The sequence below is a fragment of the Cokeromyces recurvatus genome (genome assembly GCF_025118155.1).
Source record: "Cokeromyces recurvatus strain NRRL 2243 chromosome Unknown BX663scaffold_2, whole genome shotgun sequence".
NCBI lineage: Eukaryota > Fungi > Mucoromycota > Mucoromycetes > Mucorales > Mucoraceae > Cokeromyces > Cokeromyces recurvatus.
In genome coordinates, this window is record NW_026251388.1 from 1072453 (window position 1) to 1091289 (window position 18837).

The 18837-nt window shown below is 28.3% G+C and overlaps 5 protein-coding genes across 5 annotated transcripts; 4 read left to right on the top strand and 1 right to left on the bottom strand.

Annotated features, from left to right (window-relative positions):
- The first annotated feature begins 507 nt into the window (after positions 1 to 507).
- On the top strand, positions 508 to 2129 carry BX663DRAFT_495315 (uncharacterized protein). Its single transcript, XM_051525616.1, has 4 exons — positions 508 to 759; positions 826 to 1404; positions 1496 to 1804; positions 1863 to 2129. Exons 1-4 carry the CDS (start codon positions 617 to 619, stop codon positions 2026 to 2028), a joined length of 1197 nt encoding a protein of 398 aa, XP_051387236.1. The 5' UTR covers positions 508 to 616; the 3' UTR covers positions 2029 to 2129.
- Positions 2130 to 2481: 352 nt separating this feature from the next.
- On the top strand, positions 2482 to 3839 carry BX663DRAFT_495318 (geranylgeranyl pyrophosphate synthase). The gene is made up of 6 exons (XM_051525617.1): positions 2482 to 2617; positions 2694 to 2848; positions 2939 to 3204; positions 3263 to 3323; positions 3385 to 3463; positions 3519 to 3839. The coding sequence occupies exons 1-6, from the start codon at positions 2573 to 2575 to the stop codon at positions 3819 to 3821; spliced, it is 909 nt and encodes a 302-aa protein (XP_051387237.1). The 5' UTR covers positions 2482 to 2572; the 3' UTR covers positions 3822 to 3839.
- Positions 3840 to 4364: 525 nt separating this feature from the next.
- BX663DRAFT_495328 (ribonuclease H-like domain-containing protein) lies at positions 4365 to 7107 on the top strand. Its single transcript, XM_051525618.1, has 9 exons — positions 4365 to 4497; positions 4567 to 4938; positions 5034 to 5281; positions 5352 to 5567; positions 5625 to 5703; positions 5767 to 5892; positions 5970 to 6278; positions 6328 to 6798; positions 6878 to 7107. Exons 1-9 carry the CDS (start codon positions 4401 to 4403, stop codon positions 6988 to 6990), a joined length of 2031 nt encoding a protein of 676 aa, XP_051387238.1. The 5' UTR covers positions 4365 to 4400; the 3' UTR covers positions 6991 to 7107.
- Positions 7108 to 7668: 561 nt separating this feature from the next.
- BX663DRAFT_495333 (meiotically up-regulated gene 113-domain-containing protein) lies at positions 7669 to 9191 on the top strand. Its single transcript, XM_051525619.1, has 2 exons — positions 7669 to 8300; positions 8391 to 9191. The coding sequence occupies exons 1-2, from the start codon at positions 7784 to 7786 to the stop codon at positions 8954 to 8956; spliced, it is 1083 nt and encodes a 360-aa protein (XP_051387239.1). The 5' UTR covers positions 7669 to 7783; the 3' UTR covers positions 8957 to 9191.
- Positions 9191 to 11356, bottom strand: BX663DRAFT_426740 (FAD-linked oxidoreductase-like protein; the record flags this gene model as incomplete). Its single annotated transcript, XM_051522568.1, has 3 exons — positions 9191 to 9781; positions 9843 to 9964; positions 10066 to 11356. 3 exons carry the CDS (start codon positions 11354 to 11356, stop codon positions 9191 to 9193), a joined length of 2004 nt encoding a protein of 667 aa, XP_051387240.1.
- Between the last annotated feature and the right edge of the window lie 7481 nt (positions 11357 to 18837).

Genomic DNA, 18837 nt, shown 5'->3' on the forward strand with positions numbered 1-18837 from the left:
AATTTTGTCAATTTTCCATTAAAAATACTCTTATTCATGTTTCTTTATTCAGCCAAAAGTCATAAAACATTGCCACACTTTTGTGAGCCACTATTGTATAACCAAAACAAACTTTGACTAATAAAAAAGCGAACACTGGACTTTTAAGAAACGAACTTTGGTCGAGAACCAAAGCAAATTTAGTTCATTGGAAAGCGAACTTTGGGAATGGAGCTACTATATAAATCATTTATTGATACGTCTGCGGTGCTTAAGTGTGAAATAATAATATAGAAACAAATAAAATAAAGTATAATAATAAAACTAAATAAGACTCAATAAACCAAACGACAATCTTGACAGTTTTCTCCTAAATCCCGAGTTCTTCATTTGACAATATTGATTAATTCTCTTTTCCAATTGCCTCAGTTGCAATCGCAGTACTCAATGTACACAATTAATTTATTGTCAAAAGAAAAGCTTTCCTTTTTATTAAAGATGTTAAGAAAAAATAACACCCCGAAGAAAAGTCACAACTAACGTGACTGCTAGATTTTAGAAGTGTCATTAGATAATTATCACACACCGTGTCATTATATACCATAAAAATTATTATATAAGGGATTGAGAAGGAACAATGAGGACACCGGTGTTGACTGATAAACAGCTTTCGAATTTGAAGTTATATAAATATGCAAGTGTTGATAAGTCCTTTTTGTCAAGATACATCCTTCGACATTATTGGGATTTAGCAATCAAGTTTTTTCCTTTAAACATGGCGTAGAGTATTACATGTATAATATTTTATAAAATCTATTAAACTTACTTATTTTATAATATACTTAGACCTAATTTGATAACATTGATTGGATTATTGTTTATAATTTTTAATGTCATTCTTGTCTTCATTTATGTACCAACTATGGAAGCAGAGGATGCCGGGCCTTCTTGGATTTATTTTTCATTTGCCCTGGGTTTGTGGCTTTATTCTACTTTTGATAATGTAGATGGGCGTCAAGCTAGAAGAACTGGAACATCGAGTCCTTTAGGTGAATTGTTTGATCATGGTTGTGATGCATTGAATTGCTCTTTTGCTGCTATCGTTCAAATGTCAGCTCTCGGTTTAGGTCATACAAAAGCGGCAGTCATCATTTATGCAATTGCTACCACCGGCTTTTATCTTTCAACAATTGAAGAGTACCATACAGAAATATTATATTTGGGTTATGTTAATGTACCTACTGAAGGTGTCGTTCTTTTATGTATTATGTTTACTATTTCTGGTATCTATGGCCCTATGATTTGGAAGACTCAATTGGGATCTATGATTCCCAGCTTGCCTAGTTACATGCAACAGTTAACTTTGAATGAGGCTTATATTTGGTTTATTGGTCTTATGTTTCTATTTACTCATGTTCCAGTCTGGTAAGTGACCTTATCAAAAAAAAAAAAAAAAAAAAAAAAAAAAAAAAAAAAGAAATACACGTTTGATAATTTTTGTTAATTGTAAAATAAGCTTTTATGCTATGTATAAAGCTTGCCGTTTGAAAAAAAAGCCATTCATTCGTACAATGTTATATGATAATTGGGCAATTGTGCTTTATGTAGCTTCTTTCTACTTATGGGTTACTTCACCTTATTCATTTATCCTTTCTCATCAACATTATGCAATTTACTTGCTTGCTGTTGGTATTGTCTTTGGTCGTATTTGCTCTAAGATTATTTTGGCTCATCTCACAAAGTCACCTTCACCTCTTCCTACTGGTTTATTAATCCCTCTTGTTTTAGGAGCTATTATTACCAATTTGCCTTTATATACGTCTATGTAAGTATTTTCTGTATCATTTATATTTTACTGTAAACTAACATTTTGTTCTGTAAAGGCCACCTATTTTTACTCCTCAATCCGAGTATATTTATTTAGTCTGTTACTTTATTTTATCGCTTGTATTATACTTACGCTGGGCTGTCTGTGTTATTGACAGTATTTGCACTTATCTTGGTATTCGTTGTTTGGTTATCCCAGATCAGTCTACAAAGATTAAATAATCATGCTGTATACTGTAAAAAAAATATATTAGAATGTATATAGAAAAGAGATGTATTTAGATTGAAAAAAATAAAAAAAAAAGGAGGAGGTATGATACTATGTTTTTTTATTTGTATTGCCTATAAAATAGTAATATAACATGTACATTATTATAAGATAACGTTTATATAAAGAGGGCTTTAAATACGAATAGATTAAACGCTATTAATAATACATATTTATTAATTACTATTCTCAATGTGTATATCGAATACATATTTATATAGCAATTCCTCCCACATGTCTACTGTGAGTAGTAAAAGCTTTATGAGCTATTTTCATAGATTTGAGAAAGAAACGGCTGAATTTATTTATAAACGATAAATAGGCAATTCCTTTCTATTTACGTGTGTAGTGTGTTGCTTTCTTGTTTTTTTATACATTTCCTTTTTAAGACCTTCTATCTTAATTAATTCATCATCCGCAATTTATTATAAAAAAGAAAAAAAGAAAAAAATCAATGCAAAGAAAACCTCATTTTCCTCATATTCCTTATTTAATACTATGATAAACCCAAAGAATAGACAAGAAGGCAGATCAGTTGAAGAAGTAAAATTAGTGTATCAACGTAAATAGAACTTCTACTCATATATAGTTCTATATATTTTATTTATTTATTTTTTAGATTATTATGGAGCCTTATTCATACTTGATTTCTCACCCTGGAAAAGATATTCGAGCTAAATTAATAACTGCTTTTGACTTTTGGTTGCATGTATCAGAAGATATTCTTGTAGTTATTAACAAAGTCATTGGAATGCTTCATAATGCTAGTTTAATGTAAGCTTATTTATTTATTTATTTATTTATTTATTTATTTATTTATTTATTTATTTATTATTTTACCGACTATTATAATATACTAAATAGGATTGATGATGTGCAAGATGATTCAGATTTAAGAAGAGGAGTACCTGTTGCCCATCATATTTATGGTGTCCCTCAAACTATTAATACAGCTAACTATGTAATTTTTTTGGCTTTACAAGAAGTAATGAAGCTCAACAATCCCGAAATGATTAAAGTGTGTACAGAGGAATTAATTAATTTACATAGAGGACAAGGAATTGAGTTATATTGGAGAGATAGTCTGACATGTCCAACTGAAGAAGAATATATTGAGATGGTGAATAATAGTAAGTTGAATTATAAATTATATACATATAGTAACCTGTAATCATATATACATTTAAGAAACCAGTGGTCTTTTACGATTGGCTGTTCGACTTATGCAAGCAGCAAGTAAAAGTGAAATGTAATAAAATGTCTATAAAAAATATGCAAGTTACTAAAAAAAAAATGGATATGTTTTGTAGTGATTATACACCTTTAGTTAACATTATTGGTATTCATTTTCAAGTTCGTGACGATTATATGAACCTTCAATCAGATACGGTAAAGTATGAATGCGTACAGTATTGTATTAACGCTAATTACTCATATTTTGTAGTATTCAAATAATAAAGGATTTTGTGAAGATTTAACAGAAGGTAAATTCTCTTTTCCAATCATTCATGCTATTCGAAAGGATATTACCAATCGACAGTTGCTGAGTATTATTGCTCAAAAGCCAACTTCAATTGAAGTTAAGAAATATGCACTAGAAGTGATTAAGAAGTCTGGTAGTTTTGAATATACTCAAAACTTTCTTTATGAAAAGGAAATTGAAGCCTTAAATGAAATCAAGCGCTTAGGTGGAAATCCTTTGCTGGAGAAATATATTGATACAATAAGAATAGTAAACAACAAATAATCTTGTATTAAAAAAAAAAAAAAAAAAAAAATTGTTCTGTTAGCCATAATGGATAAGCTACATATTATTTGATTAGAGTTATTGATTTAAGTGATGGGATTTTAAGGGTTATTGTTTGAAGATCTTTTCAAAAGCATTTTATCTTCAAGGACAATATTACTTGAACTGTTTGTTGTTAGACTGCAAGCTTCTTTGTAATGCTTTTAGAACATAATTAAATAAGCTTATTAGACATTATAAACGTACATATAAAATTGAAGCATAAAACCCTTCAATATAATGTTTTTTTATAGCAACTATGTTTGTCTCATATTGGTTATATACTTTAATATTACATATTTAACGATTAAGTTATTTTTTAATATGCTTTTAAATGAATGGCTTCTTTTTTTTTTTTTTTTTTTTTTTTTTTGCTGTCAAAGAACTTTGCAACATTACATAATAATAATAAAAAAGCCTTTTTCAGATCATTTCTGTGACTTGAGTTTTTTGTTCCTAAATTGTAAACTAAGAATTTTTCTCCATGTTAAAGCGAGTGTATCTCTTCTTTTCAATAAAAACAAATTACTGTAATCTAACATGGAAATCCTTAAGAGTAATTTTGAAGAAAAACTACCTTTGATAAAAGAAGCTTTACTCGAAGCTGACTTTATTTCTATTGATACTGAACTAACAGGTAATATATATATATATGTATATGTATAAGGCAAATCTAAATCTAAACCTATTTATATGATCTAATTAGGCTTAACAACACCCGATGTTCAATTTCAAACTGGCGATGATATAGCAATTAGATATTCAAAGATAAAAAGTTGTGTCCAAGAGTTTACGATAATTCAATTTGGTGTTTGTGCTTTTAAACGCGATCCAGCTACAGAAAATTATATTGCGAAGCCTTTTAATTTTTATATCTTTGGTGCAGATACTGCTGAAATTCAGAGTCGGCGTGTCTTTTCTGCTTCAGCAAGTAGCTTGACTTTCTTAAGATCTAACAAGTTTGATTTCAATAAATTGATTGATGAAGGTATTCCTTTCTATAACTATTCAGAAGAAAGCTCTATGTATCAGTCTAATCAAGGGACTAGTCTTGTAAATAGACGTAGTATTATTAATGGTATAAGAAAAACACACACACACATATATATATATATACACATGCACACATTCATAGTCAAATTTTTTAATGTTAAACTAATATGAATCACATAGAATCAACATTGACTAAAGCTAATAAAAGTTTCTTGGAATATAATCGAAACTCTATTCAAAAGTGGTTGCAGGACAACACAGAAAAACCCTTAATTGTACAAGTGAATAGTAATTTTTACAAGAAGCTTATTTATCAAGAAGTTCAAGATAGTAAATATAATGGCTTTTTACAAGCAACTCAAAGAGATAGTAAACATGTACAAATTACAAGATTAAAAGAAGAAGAGAGAAGAAAAAAGGCAGTTAATGTACGTAAACAAACAAACCACACTATTAAACTTTTTATTTATTTATTTATTTATTAATATGCAAATTTAGTCACCTAAATTAAACTTTCGTACGATTATTGAATTGATTAGAAAAGCAAATTGCCCAGTGATTGCACATAATGCAGTATTCGATATTTTTCATACGGTAGATCAATTCTGGCAATACTTACCAAATAATATTCAAGAGTTTAAAAAGATCGCAAACAGCATGTGGCCGACTATTGTAGATACTAAATATTTAGCAGAATATCATCCTGCCCTAAAAGTAAAATGATATAGATGTATATCTTATATAACTTTTTATTAATCCGCTCGTTTCTAGACATGCTTTACTTCAACTGTGTTAGGCACATTATATAATGATGTATATAATGAATTAAAAGAAGCAGGCCAAGAAATTAGTAAGAAATAACATGAAAAGCAAGTAACTTTCTGGTTTTAATCTAATTATATGTATATAATAGTTATGGCTGAAAATTTTGATCGCTATTCAGGTATTGGAGGTGAAGTCGAGCATGAGGCTGCTTATGATGCTTACATGACAGGTGCAATCTATCTTGCTTTTATAGCTTTTATTCGTGAAAAAAAAGGTATTTGCTTGTTTCTTTTTTCTTTCTTTTCTTTTTTTTTTCATTCCTTTTATATTAATTTACATGCATGTATCTAGATGAGCAAGAAAAAAAAGAAAATAAAGCCCTCATTGGTAAAAGAAAGAGGAATCCAAATGATGAAGGAGAAGAGGAAAAATCAGACAGGGATAATGTGTCTGAAATTGAGGAGAAAGCAAATAATGAAGATGAATCCTCAAGTGAAGAAGAGGGAGAAGCATCAAGTGATGATTCTGACGATGAATTTTTAAAAAAGAAGAATAAGTCAAGCGTTTTTATGGATAAATCTTTAACACCTTATTACGGACGTATTTTCTTGATGCGTAGTGAAATTCCTTATATTAATTTAAAAGGAGAAGAAACAGTGGGTAAGTAAAGTATTTGATAGACATATGCTTATACTTACATATTATATAGAAATAGTAACATATCCAAATAAATTCTATCTTCATAATATTCCTACTGGTTTAACCAACACTGCCATTGAAAAACTTTATCCAACTATACAGCCTATTGCTATTTCATGGATTAATGAAAATAATGCTTGGATCATTTTAAAGGATGAAACAAAGATTCCATTTGTCAAGCTCGGTATGCTTGGTCTATCAGTTGTTCATAGCTTTTTACCTGGTTGTTCACGTCAAATAGAAGGGGAAGCATATGGAATTACCAAAGAGGCAAGTAAAATGGAGTTAATCACGCATGAGCAATATTTAGCTCTTTATGGACCAAACAAGACAGTAAATTATAATAACGCGGCATCTATAATGAATGCAAATAATGTGGCCCCTATAAACAACGACAATGTCATTACTTCAACAGCTTCTGCTGTTGCTATAGCTGCAAAAGAAATCGATAGTACACCCAAAGGTGGATCAAGCTATGATGGTAAGAGATAGTTATATTTAGAATATACCGAGTTATTGATGTATGTATGTATGTATATTTATATATATATTAAAATTAGAACTAGATATCCCTTTACCACCTAGCTTTGCTGCATCACTTAAAAGAAATAGAGTTGAAGATGATAATGTAAATAGTCAAAATGGTTTCAAGAATAGAAAACTGAACGAATAAGCATATTTCATACCTTTTACACATCTGATAAATTAGATAACATACAATATAAATCGAGTATATTTCCATGAATGTATTACCAGAGATTTGTTAATAAACTTTTTTTTTTCTAACAAATATTGTCTATCATTGGCAGAATACTTTATCATACTTTAAGGTGTAAGTCTATTTTCTTGAATGAAACAATTCCATCTAATAAAAAGTAAACATATTTTTGATGTCCCGTTTGAATAAATAGACAACGTGGTAGTAAAGACTATCACTAGCAGCTTTAATTAGAAATACTCAAAAATTCATTCTTATCTTTATTAGCCATGCTTATACGAAAAAAAAAATTAAATATGAAGGTGTAACGCTAGCTTGTAAACATTAAGATCCTGATGTTAATTGTGTTGGGCAGGTGAACCAAGTTTTACAGCTAAAAACAAAATAGGTTGGGCCATTCAAAAAAAATTCGGGATAGTGACGCTGAAAATGGGAAACTCATTTAAAATTGGGATAAATATTTTTTTATTACATTCAATTTTTATAGCCCCTTTTCGTAATCTATACACCTTTGCCAGAATGATAAGGAGTGTCCCATTTTCAGCGTCGCTGTCCCGAATTTTTTTTGAATGGCCCAAATTATTTTTTGGCTGGCCCAACCTATTTTCTTCAACTGTAACCAGCATGTTTTGCCGATATAATAATGTTTTCCTTTTTAACTACAAATACAAGTCACTTAAAAAAAAAACCAGGAACAATAGCAATACTCAACTCATAAAAACTTTTTAATATTATTAATTATACCATCATGTTAAATCGATGTCAAAACAAATTTGCTTTCTCAAAATTGAATTGGTACATCTCAGCTCTAAAAATAAATGTACCAAAAAGAATACTAATTTCAACGTTAACAAAATGTCAATATCGAACGACAACCTTATTAGAATCAACAATTCCTGATAAAAACATTGAAATATCAACAACTGTATTACCATCAGTTTTAGTACCACCTTTGGATCGGCCAACGCAATTAAATAGTGTTCAGCTAGTAGATCCCCGAGAATATCGACATTGTTCCGGATTTAATAAGCATAGTGGACAACAATGCAAATACATTCTAAAAGTTGATCCTTCTATTCCACTATCAGAACGTATGTATTGTTACCGTCATTATTCAAAGAATCATAAAGATCGAAATAGGTACGAATCTGTAGTAGTGACTAAAGCTAATCGATTAAAAAAACCGACAAAATTAAAAAGAAATAAAGCAACACCTTCTGTGAATACAGTAAATATATCCAATAAGCTTTACGATTGCTGGAATTGTAAGTATTGACTTTAATATATTTAGAGGAAGGGAGGAGAGGAAGGGGAAAAGGAATGTTGTATAGACATATAACTTATGTTCGTTCTAGTGTGGATTGCAGAGAATATAAAAGATGAACAACGAGCCTTAATTCGTCAGGAAATACAAAAACCTATATCCAAACGTGAAAAGTCCGGTTATATTTATGCATATTTACATGATGAAGACTTAATAGTATCCGAGCATGCATATGCATATTTTAAAATTGGTCGTACAACAGATCCGCATCGACGTATGTACCAAATACACCGAGATTGCCAGTATATACCCAAGATTATTGAACTGTTCCCGAGCTTTCCCGAACCGTCTGATACTTCACTCATGGAAAATAATCTGGAACCTTTGAAACATAAATTAGATGAATTGCCAAAATGCCCATTGTCACATAGAGTAGAGAGACTTATACATTTAGAATTATCAAGTTTATATCAAAAGGTAATGTTTACATGTCCTAAATGTGGGAAAAAGCATAGAGAATGGTTTCGCGTCAAAAGAACTAAACATCCTGATGGAAGATTAATGACTGACCAAGAACTTTGGCTATTAAACATCAGGCCAGTTATATTACGATGGATACAATTTGGGGTTCTTGCCTCAGAATTAAAAAGGATATAGATTTGGATATATATATATATAATAGTTATTCAAATTTACATTACTATTATTTTATATGTGTATAGATAATAAAAAAAAAAAAGAATAGAACGATCTATTTAAAGTGATAAAATAAAATCACAAAAAGTATTAAAATAAGGAAAGAAAGAGTGAAGGGGAATACTGTTAAGTGATTATCGTACAGAAAAAAAAATATAAAGTATATAAATATATATATGTGTGTGTGTCGTAAAATTAAGTTACTTCTGTAGAGGCTCCAGTAATAATTCTATCATTAGTATTCGCATTATTTGTTGTATTATTATTGTCTGAAGTATACTCAATACTAGATGTGGATGGGCAATCGAGATGAGTGTAAAAACTAATCATACAAAGTAAACGATCCTTAATTTCTTGCCAAATTAATTCACATTCATTATTAACACTGCCTAAGACAGTTGCATTTTCTTGGGCTCGGCGAAGTAGATAAGGGATAACTTCATCAATTGTACCATAAGGCAGGTATTTGTAAATTGAATATCCATTTTGAGCTAGAGTATAAGAAATCTGATCTTGCATACCAAACAATTGTCCAAAATGCACAACACCAGACTTGGGTAAAATATGATGACGCTCCATTTCTTCTACAGTCAATATTGTAGAATCTCTATTATGGCTAGCGACCATAAATACAATAGGGGTATTTGTAGCTGTCAAATTAACATCTATGTTCTCTTGATGTTTGTGTAATTTGTTGATTAAATATCGGACACTATTATTGTAGGAAGTATGAGTGTCTTCAATGCTATCATGAATAGGTGATTCATAACCCATTTTTTGTGAACGCTAATCACATATAATTTAGTTGACTATAAAAAAAATACTATTATGAATATCTGAAGGCTACCTTTCGTTCTGAGACCATATAAGCACCGCGTACTAATTTAGCAGCAAAAGTAAAATTCTCTTTATCTGCTCTATCCACGTCTCGTTCAATTTTTTTCTGAGCTGTCTTTGTGTACATTTGATCTATAACATAATATATAAAAAAATAAAGAGAGAGAGAGAGAGAGAGATAAGTAAGAGGAGGAGATAATATACAATCTGAATTAAAACCTGAAATAGCTTACATGTGTTATACACTATAGGAATATGGTCATTATGTTCTAAACGGTTATATTGTTGCTGCAAATTCATTGCTATATAATCGATAGCCTCTTGAAAGTAAGATTGTTCAGCATCAATCATTATACCTACTTCAAGTTCATAAGCTAACGTACATACTTCATCCAATCGTTGAACCATTCTATCATAAATTTCTAAATCTTCACGAGTTAAAAATACATCATTTTTTGATTTGGAATACACTGTTTCCCACCATACTTTACGACCAGGATTATTTAAACTAAATAATGTGATATACTCATTATAGTCTAATGTTCTATCTTGATTTTTTAATTGAGATAAAAAATCAGTTCGTTGCTGTCTTTGAATTTCAGAATACGTTGGAGGGCAAATATGAGTTGCAACATGCTCTACACATTGACTATCAATACGACCATTTAATTGATACATTTCAAATGCTTTGTTTAAACGGTCTATAACTTGATTCAATTGGAGTAATATATCAAGAGGAGCAAGTGCTGTTATCTTTACAGCCACTAATGATTTGTTGATGGAATATTCATCTTGATGTCCTTGTGCTGCAGTTTTAATGCATGTTTTTAGCATTCTAAGCGTAGCATCCGCTTGTTGCTCCTGCTGCCAATGTTTATTCCTTTTATCATTCTGAATTGCCTTTGTTTCTTCAATATGTAAATCAGCTTCAATACTAAGATCTAGTATACAATTAATATTTGATTGCGATAAATGATTCATTGTGATGACACATTCTTCAGCTGTCTCCCCACCACAAAATTGTTTGAAAAACGTCTTTTTGGCAAACCAGTAAATGGGATCTTGTAAATGCATTTTTTCTGAGATGTCAATAATGTATGGTGCGATATCGACCAACCATGGAACGGTGCATAATTTATATACAAACAGCGCCAATAAAAGTTCTTGCATAGATTTAGATTGTAAAGCTACTCTACTACTATCATCGCTCAATTGGGAAGTAACGCTCTGAGATTGTAAATTAGTAGAGGTTGAAATGGGTACAGCTTGTGAATCTTTGACCTTAAGTTTATTATCTCTATTATTATAATAGTAATAGGAAGTTATAATAGAAATAATTGCAGCTGTAGAAATGGATTTAATATGAATATATCTCTTGGGTGTGCTAACTTCAGGACGAAAAGTAGGTCGTTTAACAAGCGTGAGCCTTCTGACATTGGTATTATTAAATTTATAAATAGAGTTTATGTATGTCTTTGTATTGAAGAATAATGAAGAAGCACGCAAAATAAAACGGCGTTGCATACCAATGCTTAATAAAATAGAATAGAATAGAATAGGAAGAAAGAAAAACAATGATTTTGGTACATTCAAATCTAACCATTATTTATAATGTTTCTTAAAATGACTTTTTTGATGCATCTGTGACACGTATATAGTCTCTTTTAAGATTAGTCATTTGCCCTCTTATTTTTTTTTTTTAGTGTAGCTTTTGACAAAATTATCATCATTTTATAGTCATATAAAATATTTATTTATATATTTATTATAGGTATTGTAAAAGCTAGCTATTAAATGAATGACGCATTTCTTGATCTGTTACTATTATTTGTATATAAATATATCAAAAGTTTATTAATATTACGTATGACCTGCTTGGAACATGTATAAATAATATTTAGATACTAGGAATATCATTTATTTGTATATAATTACGGAAGCTTATATTATCTTCTCATTATAATTAAAATTAAATACTCAATTGAATTGATCACCATAAGATTAAACTATTAATGTAAATATTACATAAATATATATATATATATATATGTATTAACATAAAATACATTCTTCGACTTTACTCTTGTGTATGCTCAAGTATTCTAGTGAGAACTTGAGTTGAAGATCCATAAATAAAAAAAAATACGATTATGCAATATGTTAATTAACTATATATGAGATGAATGTAAAGACTGCATAATTTGATGATGCTCATTTTGCGAATAAATTCAATTTGCGTGAATATATGATATCCTAATACTAGTTGAGCAATTTATTAATTGACAATGACTGTTAGGTCATGAAAGCGTATGTTTCATTTTTAGATCTAAATTTATATAAAACTGTTAAAGCATATTTTAGTATTATTAAAAAAGAGAAAATGATTTCTACAGTAGCATATATTCATTCTCCTTTTGTGAGTTCTTATTACTATCTTAATATAATAGATTTTATTTTATTCTTCGAATAAAAGACAGGTATTGCTACTATTTTTTTTTATTGTTATTTAAACTGTTTGTTATCGTCATTTTTATGTCCTAAATACTTTATGTTTCACATGATATCCATAAACAAATATTTAGTAATATTGCTTCCAGCTGCTGTTATATCAAGCCATTCTTTGATATAATGAATTATAGAATACGATTTATTTAATACTAAATGAATTATTCGGGAAACATAAATGAAGCTTCCTTTTCCTTTTACAAGGTTTTTTTTTTTTTTTTTTTTTTTTTTTTTTGGAAAACCATTCTATTTCATAACTGAGATAATGATATCTATTGCATAAATTAAAGCAGATTATGGATGCCATAGTTTAATAGTTTAACCATATTATGGATCTGAATACGTTTGCTTATAACTGGATATTTGAAAAAATTAAATTTATAATTTATCTCCATTGTTACAAATAGGATAGCATTTATTTTTATGCAAAGTAATGATATTATTATTACTATTATTTCTTTGTGTTGTATTAAGTTTGTATAATACCTCTTTTTAGTTATACAATTCCTTTATATATATCTTCCAAAAATAATGAAAGATGCTGATAAATAATACAATTTTTTCATTCCTAAAAGAATTTTGCTTTGATATATTCCATAGTATATTCAACCATGACCAATTACAAAATATAGGCTTTATTTACAATTCAATACATAGTCTTAATACAAAAACACACACGCACGTACGCACACACATGCAAAGTAATGTATACTAAACCTTAACCACTTAGGCCAAGATAGGATATATCTTTTTTTTTTTTAAAAAAAATGCTTTCTAAAGCTGCAGATGTTATTAAAAGCATAATTCTTTTTTCAATGTTTGTATAAATAAAAAGAATAATAGAGAATATGAACACAGTGTAACAGAATATACTAAAACTAATAATCTCGCCAGTGAGAACTATACATATTGCTGTTGTACATCTCTTTATGTTTAGTAAGCTACGCTTGCCCGTCAATTAAAGAAAAAAAAATAACATAAACGCGTTTTTTATTTTTTTATGCTGTTTTATCTTTTGAGCATATAAAACGCGTAATTAATTAATCGTCCCTAAAATTTTATTAACTATTCTTCTCCAATAATACTTATAAAAGTTATACAACACTTCCATTAAAGAAGCAACCTGTTTTTTTTCTTTTTTTGTAAATTTATTCTACATAAATAATCTGAATAGATTTGAAACTGAAACTTTATTGTTTAAATTATTCCTTTGACACAACACCAAGTCTCCATAATCTGATTTTACTGTGCTATTAATAGTTCTGATTAACGACTTTGATAACTCGATAAATGTACTTGAACATAACGATTGACAGATTTACAACAGTAGATTTTCACTGTAAACAAATAGAGTTTCATTTTAATATATGATATACAATTTTTTTTTTTGTTATTAGAAAACGATCAAAGTAAAATTTACAGAAGATAATGATATGACCACTAAAGACTATATCGTTGAAGAAGAATATTTCCTTATATACGAATTATACTTCGTATTTTTTATGTATGAATAGCTCATAAAACGTCAATAGCTCGTGCTGTAAGATGCTACTTCAATGTACAAGTATTGTATTCCGTTTTTTAAGAATCCTAACCATGAAATTCTTTTTGAATTTACGAACGAATTTTAGATTATTACTTAAAATTCCATTTCCCCCCCCTTTTTTTTGACATCCTTATCAGAATGGAACAGATGCAGAAGATTTCTGAGTCATATATTCTTTTTTGGGTCATCATCCCTTATGTAGTTGTAAACCTCAAACATTTATCTGCTTCATGAACACATTACCGATTAAAAAAAAAAAAAGAGTTCTATTATTATTAATAGTTAACCAAGTAGCTTGAATTAAAGACAACTTAAGGTAGCTACTAAAGTAAAAAAAAAATTGAACTACCATTTTCACTATTAATGTTATTGATACTATAGCAATAGTAGTTTTATTTTTAGGCAAAGCACTTGATCAAAGCTTCAATATAAGGTTAAGGACATTAAGTTTATCCTCTCTGTGTTTATAGAATATTATGGATCGATTGAATGTTACTGCCTTTTTTTTTTGGGTTAGATATTGCTGTAATATCAAACTAGCTACACAATTGGAAAAATGATCAGGTGTAATGGCGAACGCGAAAACATCAACTATTCCTTTCCCCTGCCGTTTTCCAACACGTGATATGTCAAATGCATCGGCGTTAAAATTTTAAATATGCTCCGCTTTAATAACCAGTAAAAAAAATTTGTTTGACAACTAATTTTCACTTCAAAATACATCATCTGAATACTATCCTTTCATTTTCCATTTCTAGTAGGTCCACATGATGGTTTAGTTAAACTTTTTCCCGGGTTTGAAAAAAAAAAGTTTGATCTATCATGAACAAAAACAGTATAATACTTGTAGTATGATTTTTCAGTTTCCTTATCATTTCAAAGAGAGTGAAGTATGTAAATGAACGCAGCACTCCTTCCAATGCTGATATGAAGAATTCAAAAGGACCAAGGATTGAAGAATAGTTACTTGCACAACACACTATATATGTGTTGTATATAAATTGTAGAAATGATAATTAGTCAGTCATTGTAATATTGACAAAAGTTAATAAAGAGTACGAAATTTTTATCTAAAAAAAAATATGAATAGTATTATATACCTTGAGTTGCTTAATTTATATTAATACAAGGTTGAATTGTTTGTTGCCATTAGATATCCTTAGAATATCTTATTCTTAGTTCCTAACCAAATATGAGAAGTTCTTCATTATTACTTACTTCTACTTATCCATTTTTAGGATTATTAATAATTTTCTCTTATAATTGAATATTATTTTATTAAGGAAAGAAGAAAGTTAATCAAATAAGGGGATAGAGTTTATAAAATTGAGATAAAAAAAGAAGGATGAAATAAACTTTATCAACAAAAGTTAACCGAGCTCTCCAAATAAACCTATTTTTTCAAAGAATAACAGATTCGATATTTAACGTATAAATCGAAAATGATATATCAACATATAGGACAAAACGATGAATAAATCTCTTTATAACTATTAACTAATATCAAACATGATTTTCACTATATACATGTATAATAATAATATTATTATTATTATTCAAGCTTAGATTGTTACACAGTATAAAGCAGTTCAAGTGATATCTATAATAATACTATATATAAACATGTATTACTATTATCAATACATATCTACTATAATCTTTAGATAATAATGATATTTATGTCTAACTAGATATAATATAATTCGATATAATATTGGAGCAAAACTAAATACGATCATAAATAGCTTTTTTTTTACTTTTTTTTTTACTTTTTTTTTACTTTTTTTTTACTTTTTTTTTACTTTTTTTTTCTTTTCTTTATAGACATATTGATTCTTCTTATAACTAGTTTATATACAGATGAATCAGCATACTTGACCAGTGTAATCTATTATATATTTTTTGTCGCTCCTGGTACTCTAGACGATAATATTGCAATAGTATTTAATTTTAATAGAAATTTACTTTATATCACGCTTTTTGGCTATTCTCTACGAACTGATTATTCACAAGTTTGTTACAAACAATAGTTTATTTCATCGTTCAACATTTTATCTTTCAAACTGTAGATATGTTGATCCTTCGTGTTAAAGTAGTTAATAACTTTTTTTTTTTTTTTTTTTTAAAAAAAAATATCTTTGCAAAATACTTTGTATATCAAGTATTATTTTATAATTAAAACTTGCAACTAGTGATGTTATTTATTGATAATATTTAAGAATATGCTTTTATAAAGGAATTTAAATTCCAATTCTTAAAAGCTTCCAAAAGAATGTACGCTTTGAGGAATAAGACATCTCAAAATTATATCTTTAGAGATTGTTCTTGTAGACCTTTTGGATATGTTGGTATGCAAATTTTATTCACTGTAATTTGAAAGATGTTGCATAGATATGAGTTCACAAGAGTGGTTTATTACCAAAAACTTCGAAATAAAAAAATATGTATATATTTCAATGAAATATTAACTAAAATAAATAAGAATGAATTTTTATACAATGATACTAAACTAAAAAAAAAATCTATGATTATTAATTGAAGCTAAAGGAAGCCGTAACATGATATATTTCAATTGTCAAAACAGAAAGCATCAGACAATAGAATGAAATAAACTATATAAATTCAATAATAATGGCAAATAAGATCAACAGCATGTCTCTTAGAAATCTCTAAATTACAAAGAAGAATAATACTCACAGGATGTGTATTTGCTTTTTATTTTTACTAATTTGAATAATAAATGATAAGATAAAAATAAATCCGATAATCAGTATACATTGGGTGGTGCTTATATTGTGGAGAAGCGTAAAAATAATGATATGCAAAAAAAAAAAAAAAAAGTCAGCATGCATGATATAATTCTATGTCAGAAGGGTGAAACTAAGGTCTCAACTTCTCTAAAACTTAACTATGAGGTAATAAGCAAGGACAATGAGAAGTTCATAAGTGATCCTTCCTCTAATGACAACGCTAATCTAGGCTTTGACGGAGTTTAAGTGAAAAGGTATTTACTTATCCTGTCAAATATCCCACCCTGTTAATAAGCTTTTCGTTCTCGATACATAGAAAGAAGACAACCTCAAAATACAGCTTAATCAGCAAGAAAAAGTAGCTACAGAATGGCACAAGTAGTTTATATTATTTATACTTGAAACTTATTTGCAATAGGCTGCACTTCCTTATATTGTTTATATTCTTTAAAATAAACTTATCTCATTCAATGGTATAATCTCTAGTGACTATATTATCATTTTCTGTTGTAAATCTTAACTTGACCGTTTTCTATAATAAGAATAATAATAAAAAACTGTGTGTCATACATAAAAATGAAACACTGGTTGTCTATGATGAGAATCTACTGCTGTTTAGATTTTGCAAATCTTCAAATTGAAATCATAAGTACTGTTTGTATCATATTTCAGTAACGTGCTTATTGGTTACTTTTTTTTTTTTTAAAACTGTTGTAAATAATATTATTTTTTTGATCGCATATGTATTGTAGTTTTCTTAAATAGCATTTTGATAAGTTATATTTGTCTCAACCGTGATTTATAATTTAATTTTAATCCCAATATGGTAATGTCATCCTTCGCTGTCTTATTTTGATATTCCGCACTTTTTGAAGAAGAAGTGTATTTCACTTCATCATCGTTATTTTTCACTTTCATCGAGGAGAGTGTAAATATAGATAACAATATAATATATGTTTTTCTCTTTATTAAGGCTGAATCTGATTTATTAGAATTTAATGGAATAATACTTACTCTAATACCATATCTTAATTTCGTACAATAATCTATAAAAGCAAAAAGATTTATACAATATTGCTAATATTGTTTGTCTTTCGACAATCTAATTCGTAATTATCATGTAAAGTAGATAAGGAGCCTTTATTTTCATTTTATTTTTTTAAAAGAAAAAAAAATACATTTATGCTTCTTTCTCTTTTTCTCCTATACATTTTTAATATTTCCAAAAAAGACATATAGAAAAAAGACAGAGTTCATTACGACTATAAAGAATACATACTTTTAAATAGTATAGATAAAATATGAAGGCTTAGACAAGTTTAAAGTCTTCCATTTTGTGAATAACACGAGTAACTTTATAATATCATTCGATAAAATAACTGATATTGAAATAGGAGAAACTGAAAACACCATTAGAAAGAAAAGAGATGAATATGTTTGGATAATGTAAGTATTGTCCTTTCTCCTCCGACTAACTGCTCCTATTAAATTCTTTTGACCTGTCATGGAAAAGTAAAATGAAACTACTCTTCTTCTAGAAAAAAAAAAAAAAAACTTGTATACATGTAATATAATTTATAAAAGACTTTTCCCTATCCCATCTCAAAGTTTGATAAGTATATGTACTTCAAATGAACGTTATAATACAATTAAAAAATAAATCAAACATTGTACCTATTATTATTTTTTGAAACCAACATATTATTTCCAGGGGAAACTAATCATCAGATAAAATTTAAAAAAAAAAGAGAAACCTTCTTAACAATAATAGGAATATTTGAGATGGTACACTCTTTTTAAGCATGCAATTCGTTTGTATCTAGTAAAAGAATTAATAATATATCGAGAATATTAATATTATGATTCTATAGCATTATGGTTGAGTAATGGTATATTAACTTGCTTTATCCTTTACTATTGTAAAGAACATAATCTTTATCTTTAAGACTGAAATGGATCCATGTTATATCTAAGAAGTAGCTTAGTAATTTAGTAGAGACTCTTGATGGGGACTCCACCTCTCTAATCATATAAAATACTCTAATACAGTATGTATATAATGTACACTTAGATAACATCCTAAAGTATAATTGATTAGGCAAATGCCTCGTGCTATATCTGCTATCAAAGCCCGATAAACGCATAATAGTAATAGTTTGATATAAGAAGATCTAAAATGAATCAATTTCATAAAACTATAATAA

Excerpts from the sequence above, each read along its gene's own strand:
- BX663DRAFT_495315 (XM_051525616.1), top strand. The coding sequence starts at position 617 with ATGAGGACACCGGTGTTGACTGATAAACAGCTTTCGAATTTGAAGTTA. Across the intron at positions 1,405-1,495 it reads TTTACTCATGTTCCAGTCTG|CTTTTATGCTATGTATAAAG; the intron begins GTAAGTGACCTT and ends TTGTAAAATAAG. Across the intron at positions 1,805-1,862 it reads TTGCCTTTATATACGTCTAT|GCCACCTATTTTTACTCCTC; the intron begins GTAAGTATTTTC and ends TGTTCTGTAAAG.
- BX663DRAFT_495318 (XM_051525617.1), top strand. The coding sequence starts at position 2,573 with ATGATAAACCCAAAGAATAGACAAGAAGGCAGATCAGTTGAAGAA. Across the intron at positions 2,618-2,693 it reads AAGGCAGATCAGTTGAAGAA|ATTATTATGGAGCCTTATTC; the intron begins GTAAAATTAGTG and ends TTTATTTTTTAG. Across the intron at positions 2,849-2,938 it reads CTTCATAATGCTAGTTTAAT|GATTGATGATGTGCAAGATG; the intron begins GTAAGCTTATTT and ends TATACTAAATAG.
- BX663DRAFT_495328 (XM_051525618.1), top strand. The coding sequence starts at position 4,401 with ATGGAAATCCTTAAGAGTAATTTTGAAGAAAAACTACCTTTGATAAAA. Across the intron at positions 5,282-5,351 it reads GAAGAAAAAAGGCAGTTAAT|TCACCTAAATTAAACTTTCG; the intron begins GTACGTAAACAA and ends ATGCAAATTTAG. Across the intron at positions 6,279-6,327 it reads AAAAGGAGAAGAAACAGTGG|AAATAGTAACATATCCAAAT; the intron begins GTAAGTAAAGTA and ends CATATTATATAG.
- BX663DRAFT_495333 (XM_051525619.1), top strand. The coding sequence starts at position 7,784 with ATGTTAAATCGATGTCAAAACAAATTTGCTTTCTCAAAATTGAATTGG. Across the intron at positions 8,301-8,390 it reads GCTTTACGATTGCTGGAATT|TGTGGATTGCAGAGAATATA; the intron begins GTAAGTATTGAC and ends TGTTCGTTCTAG.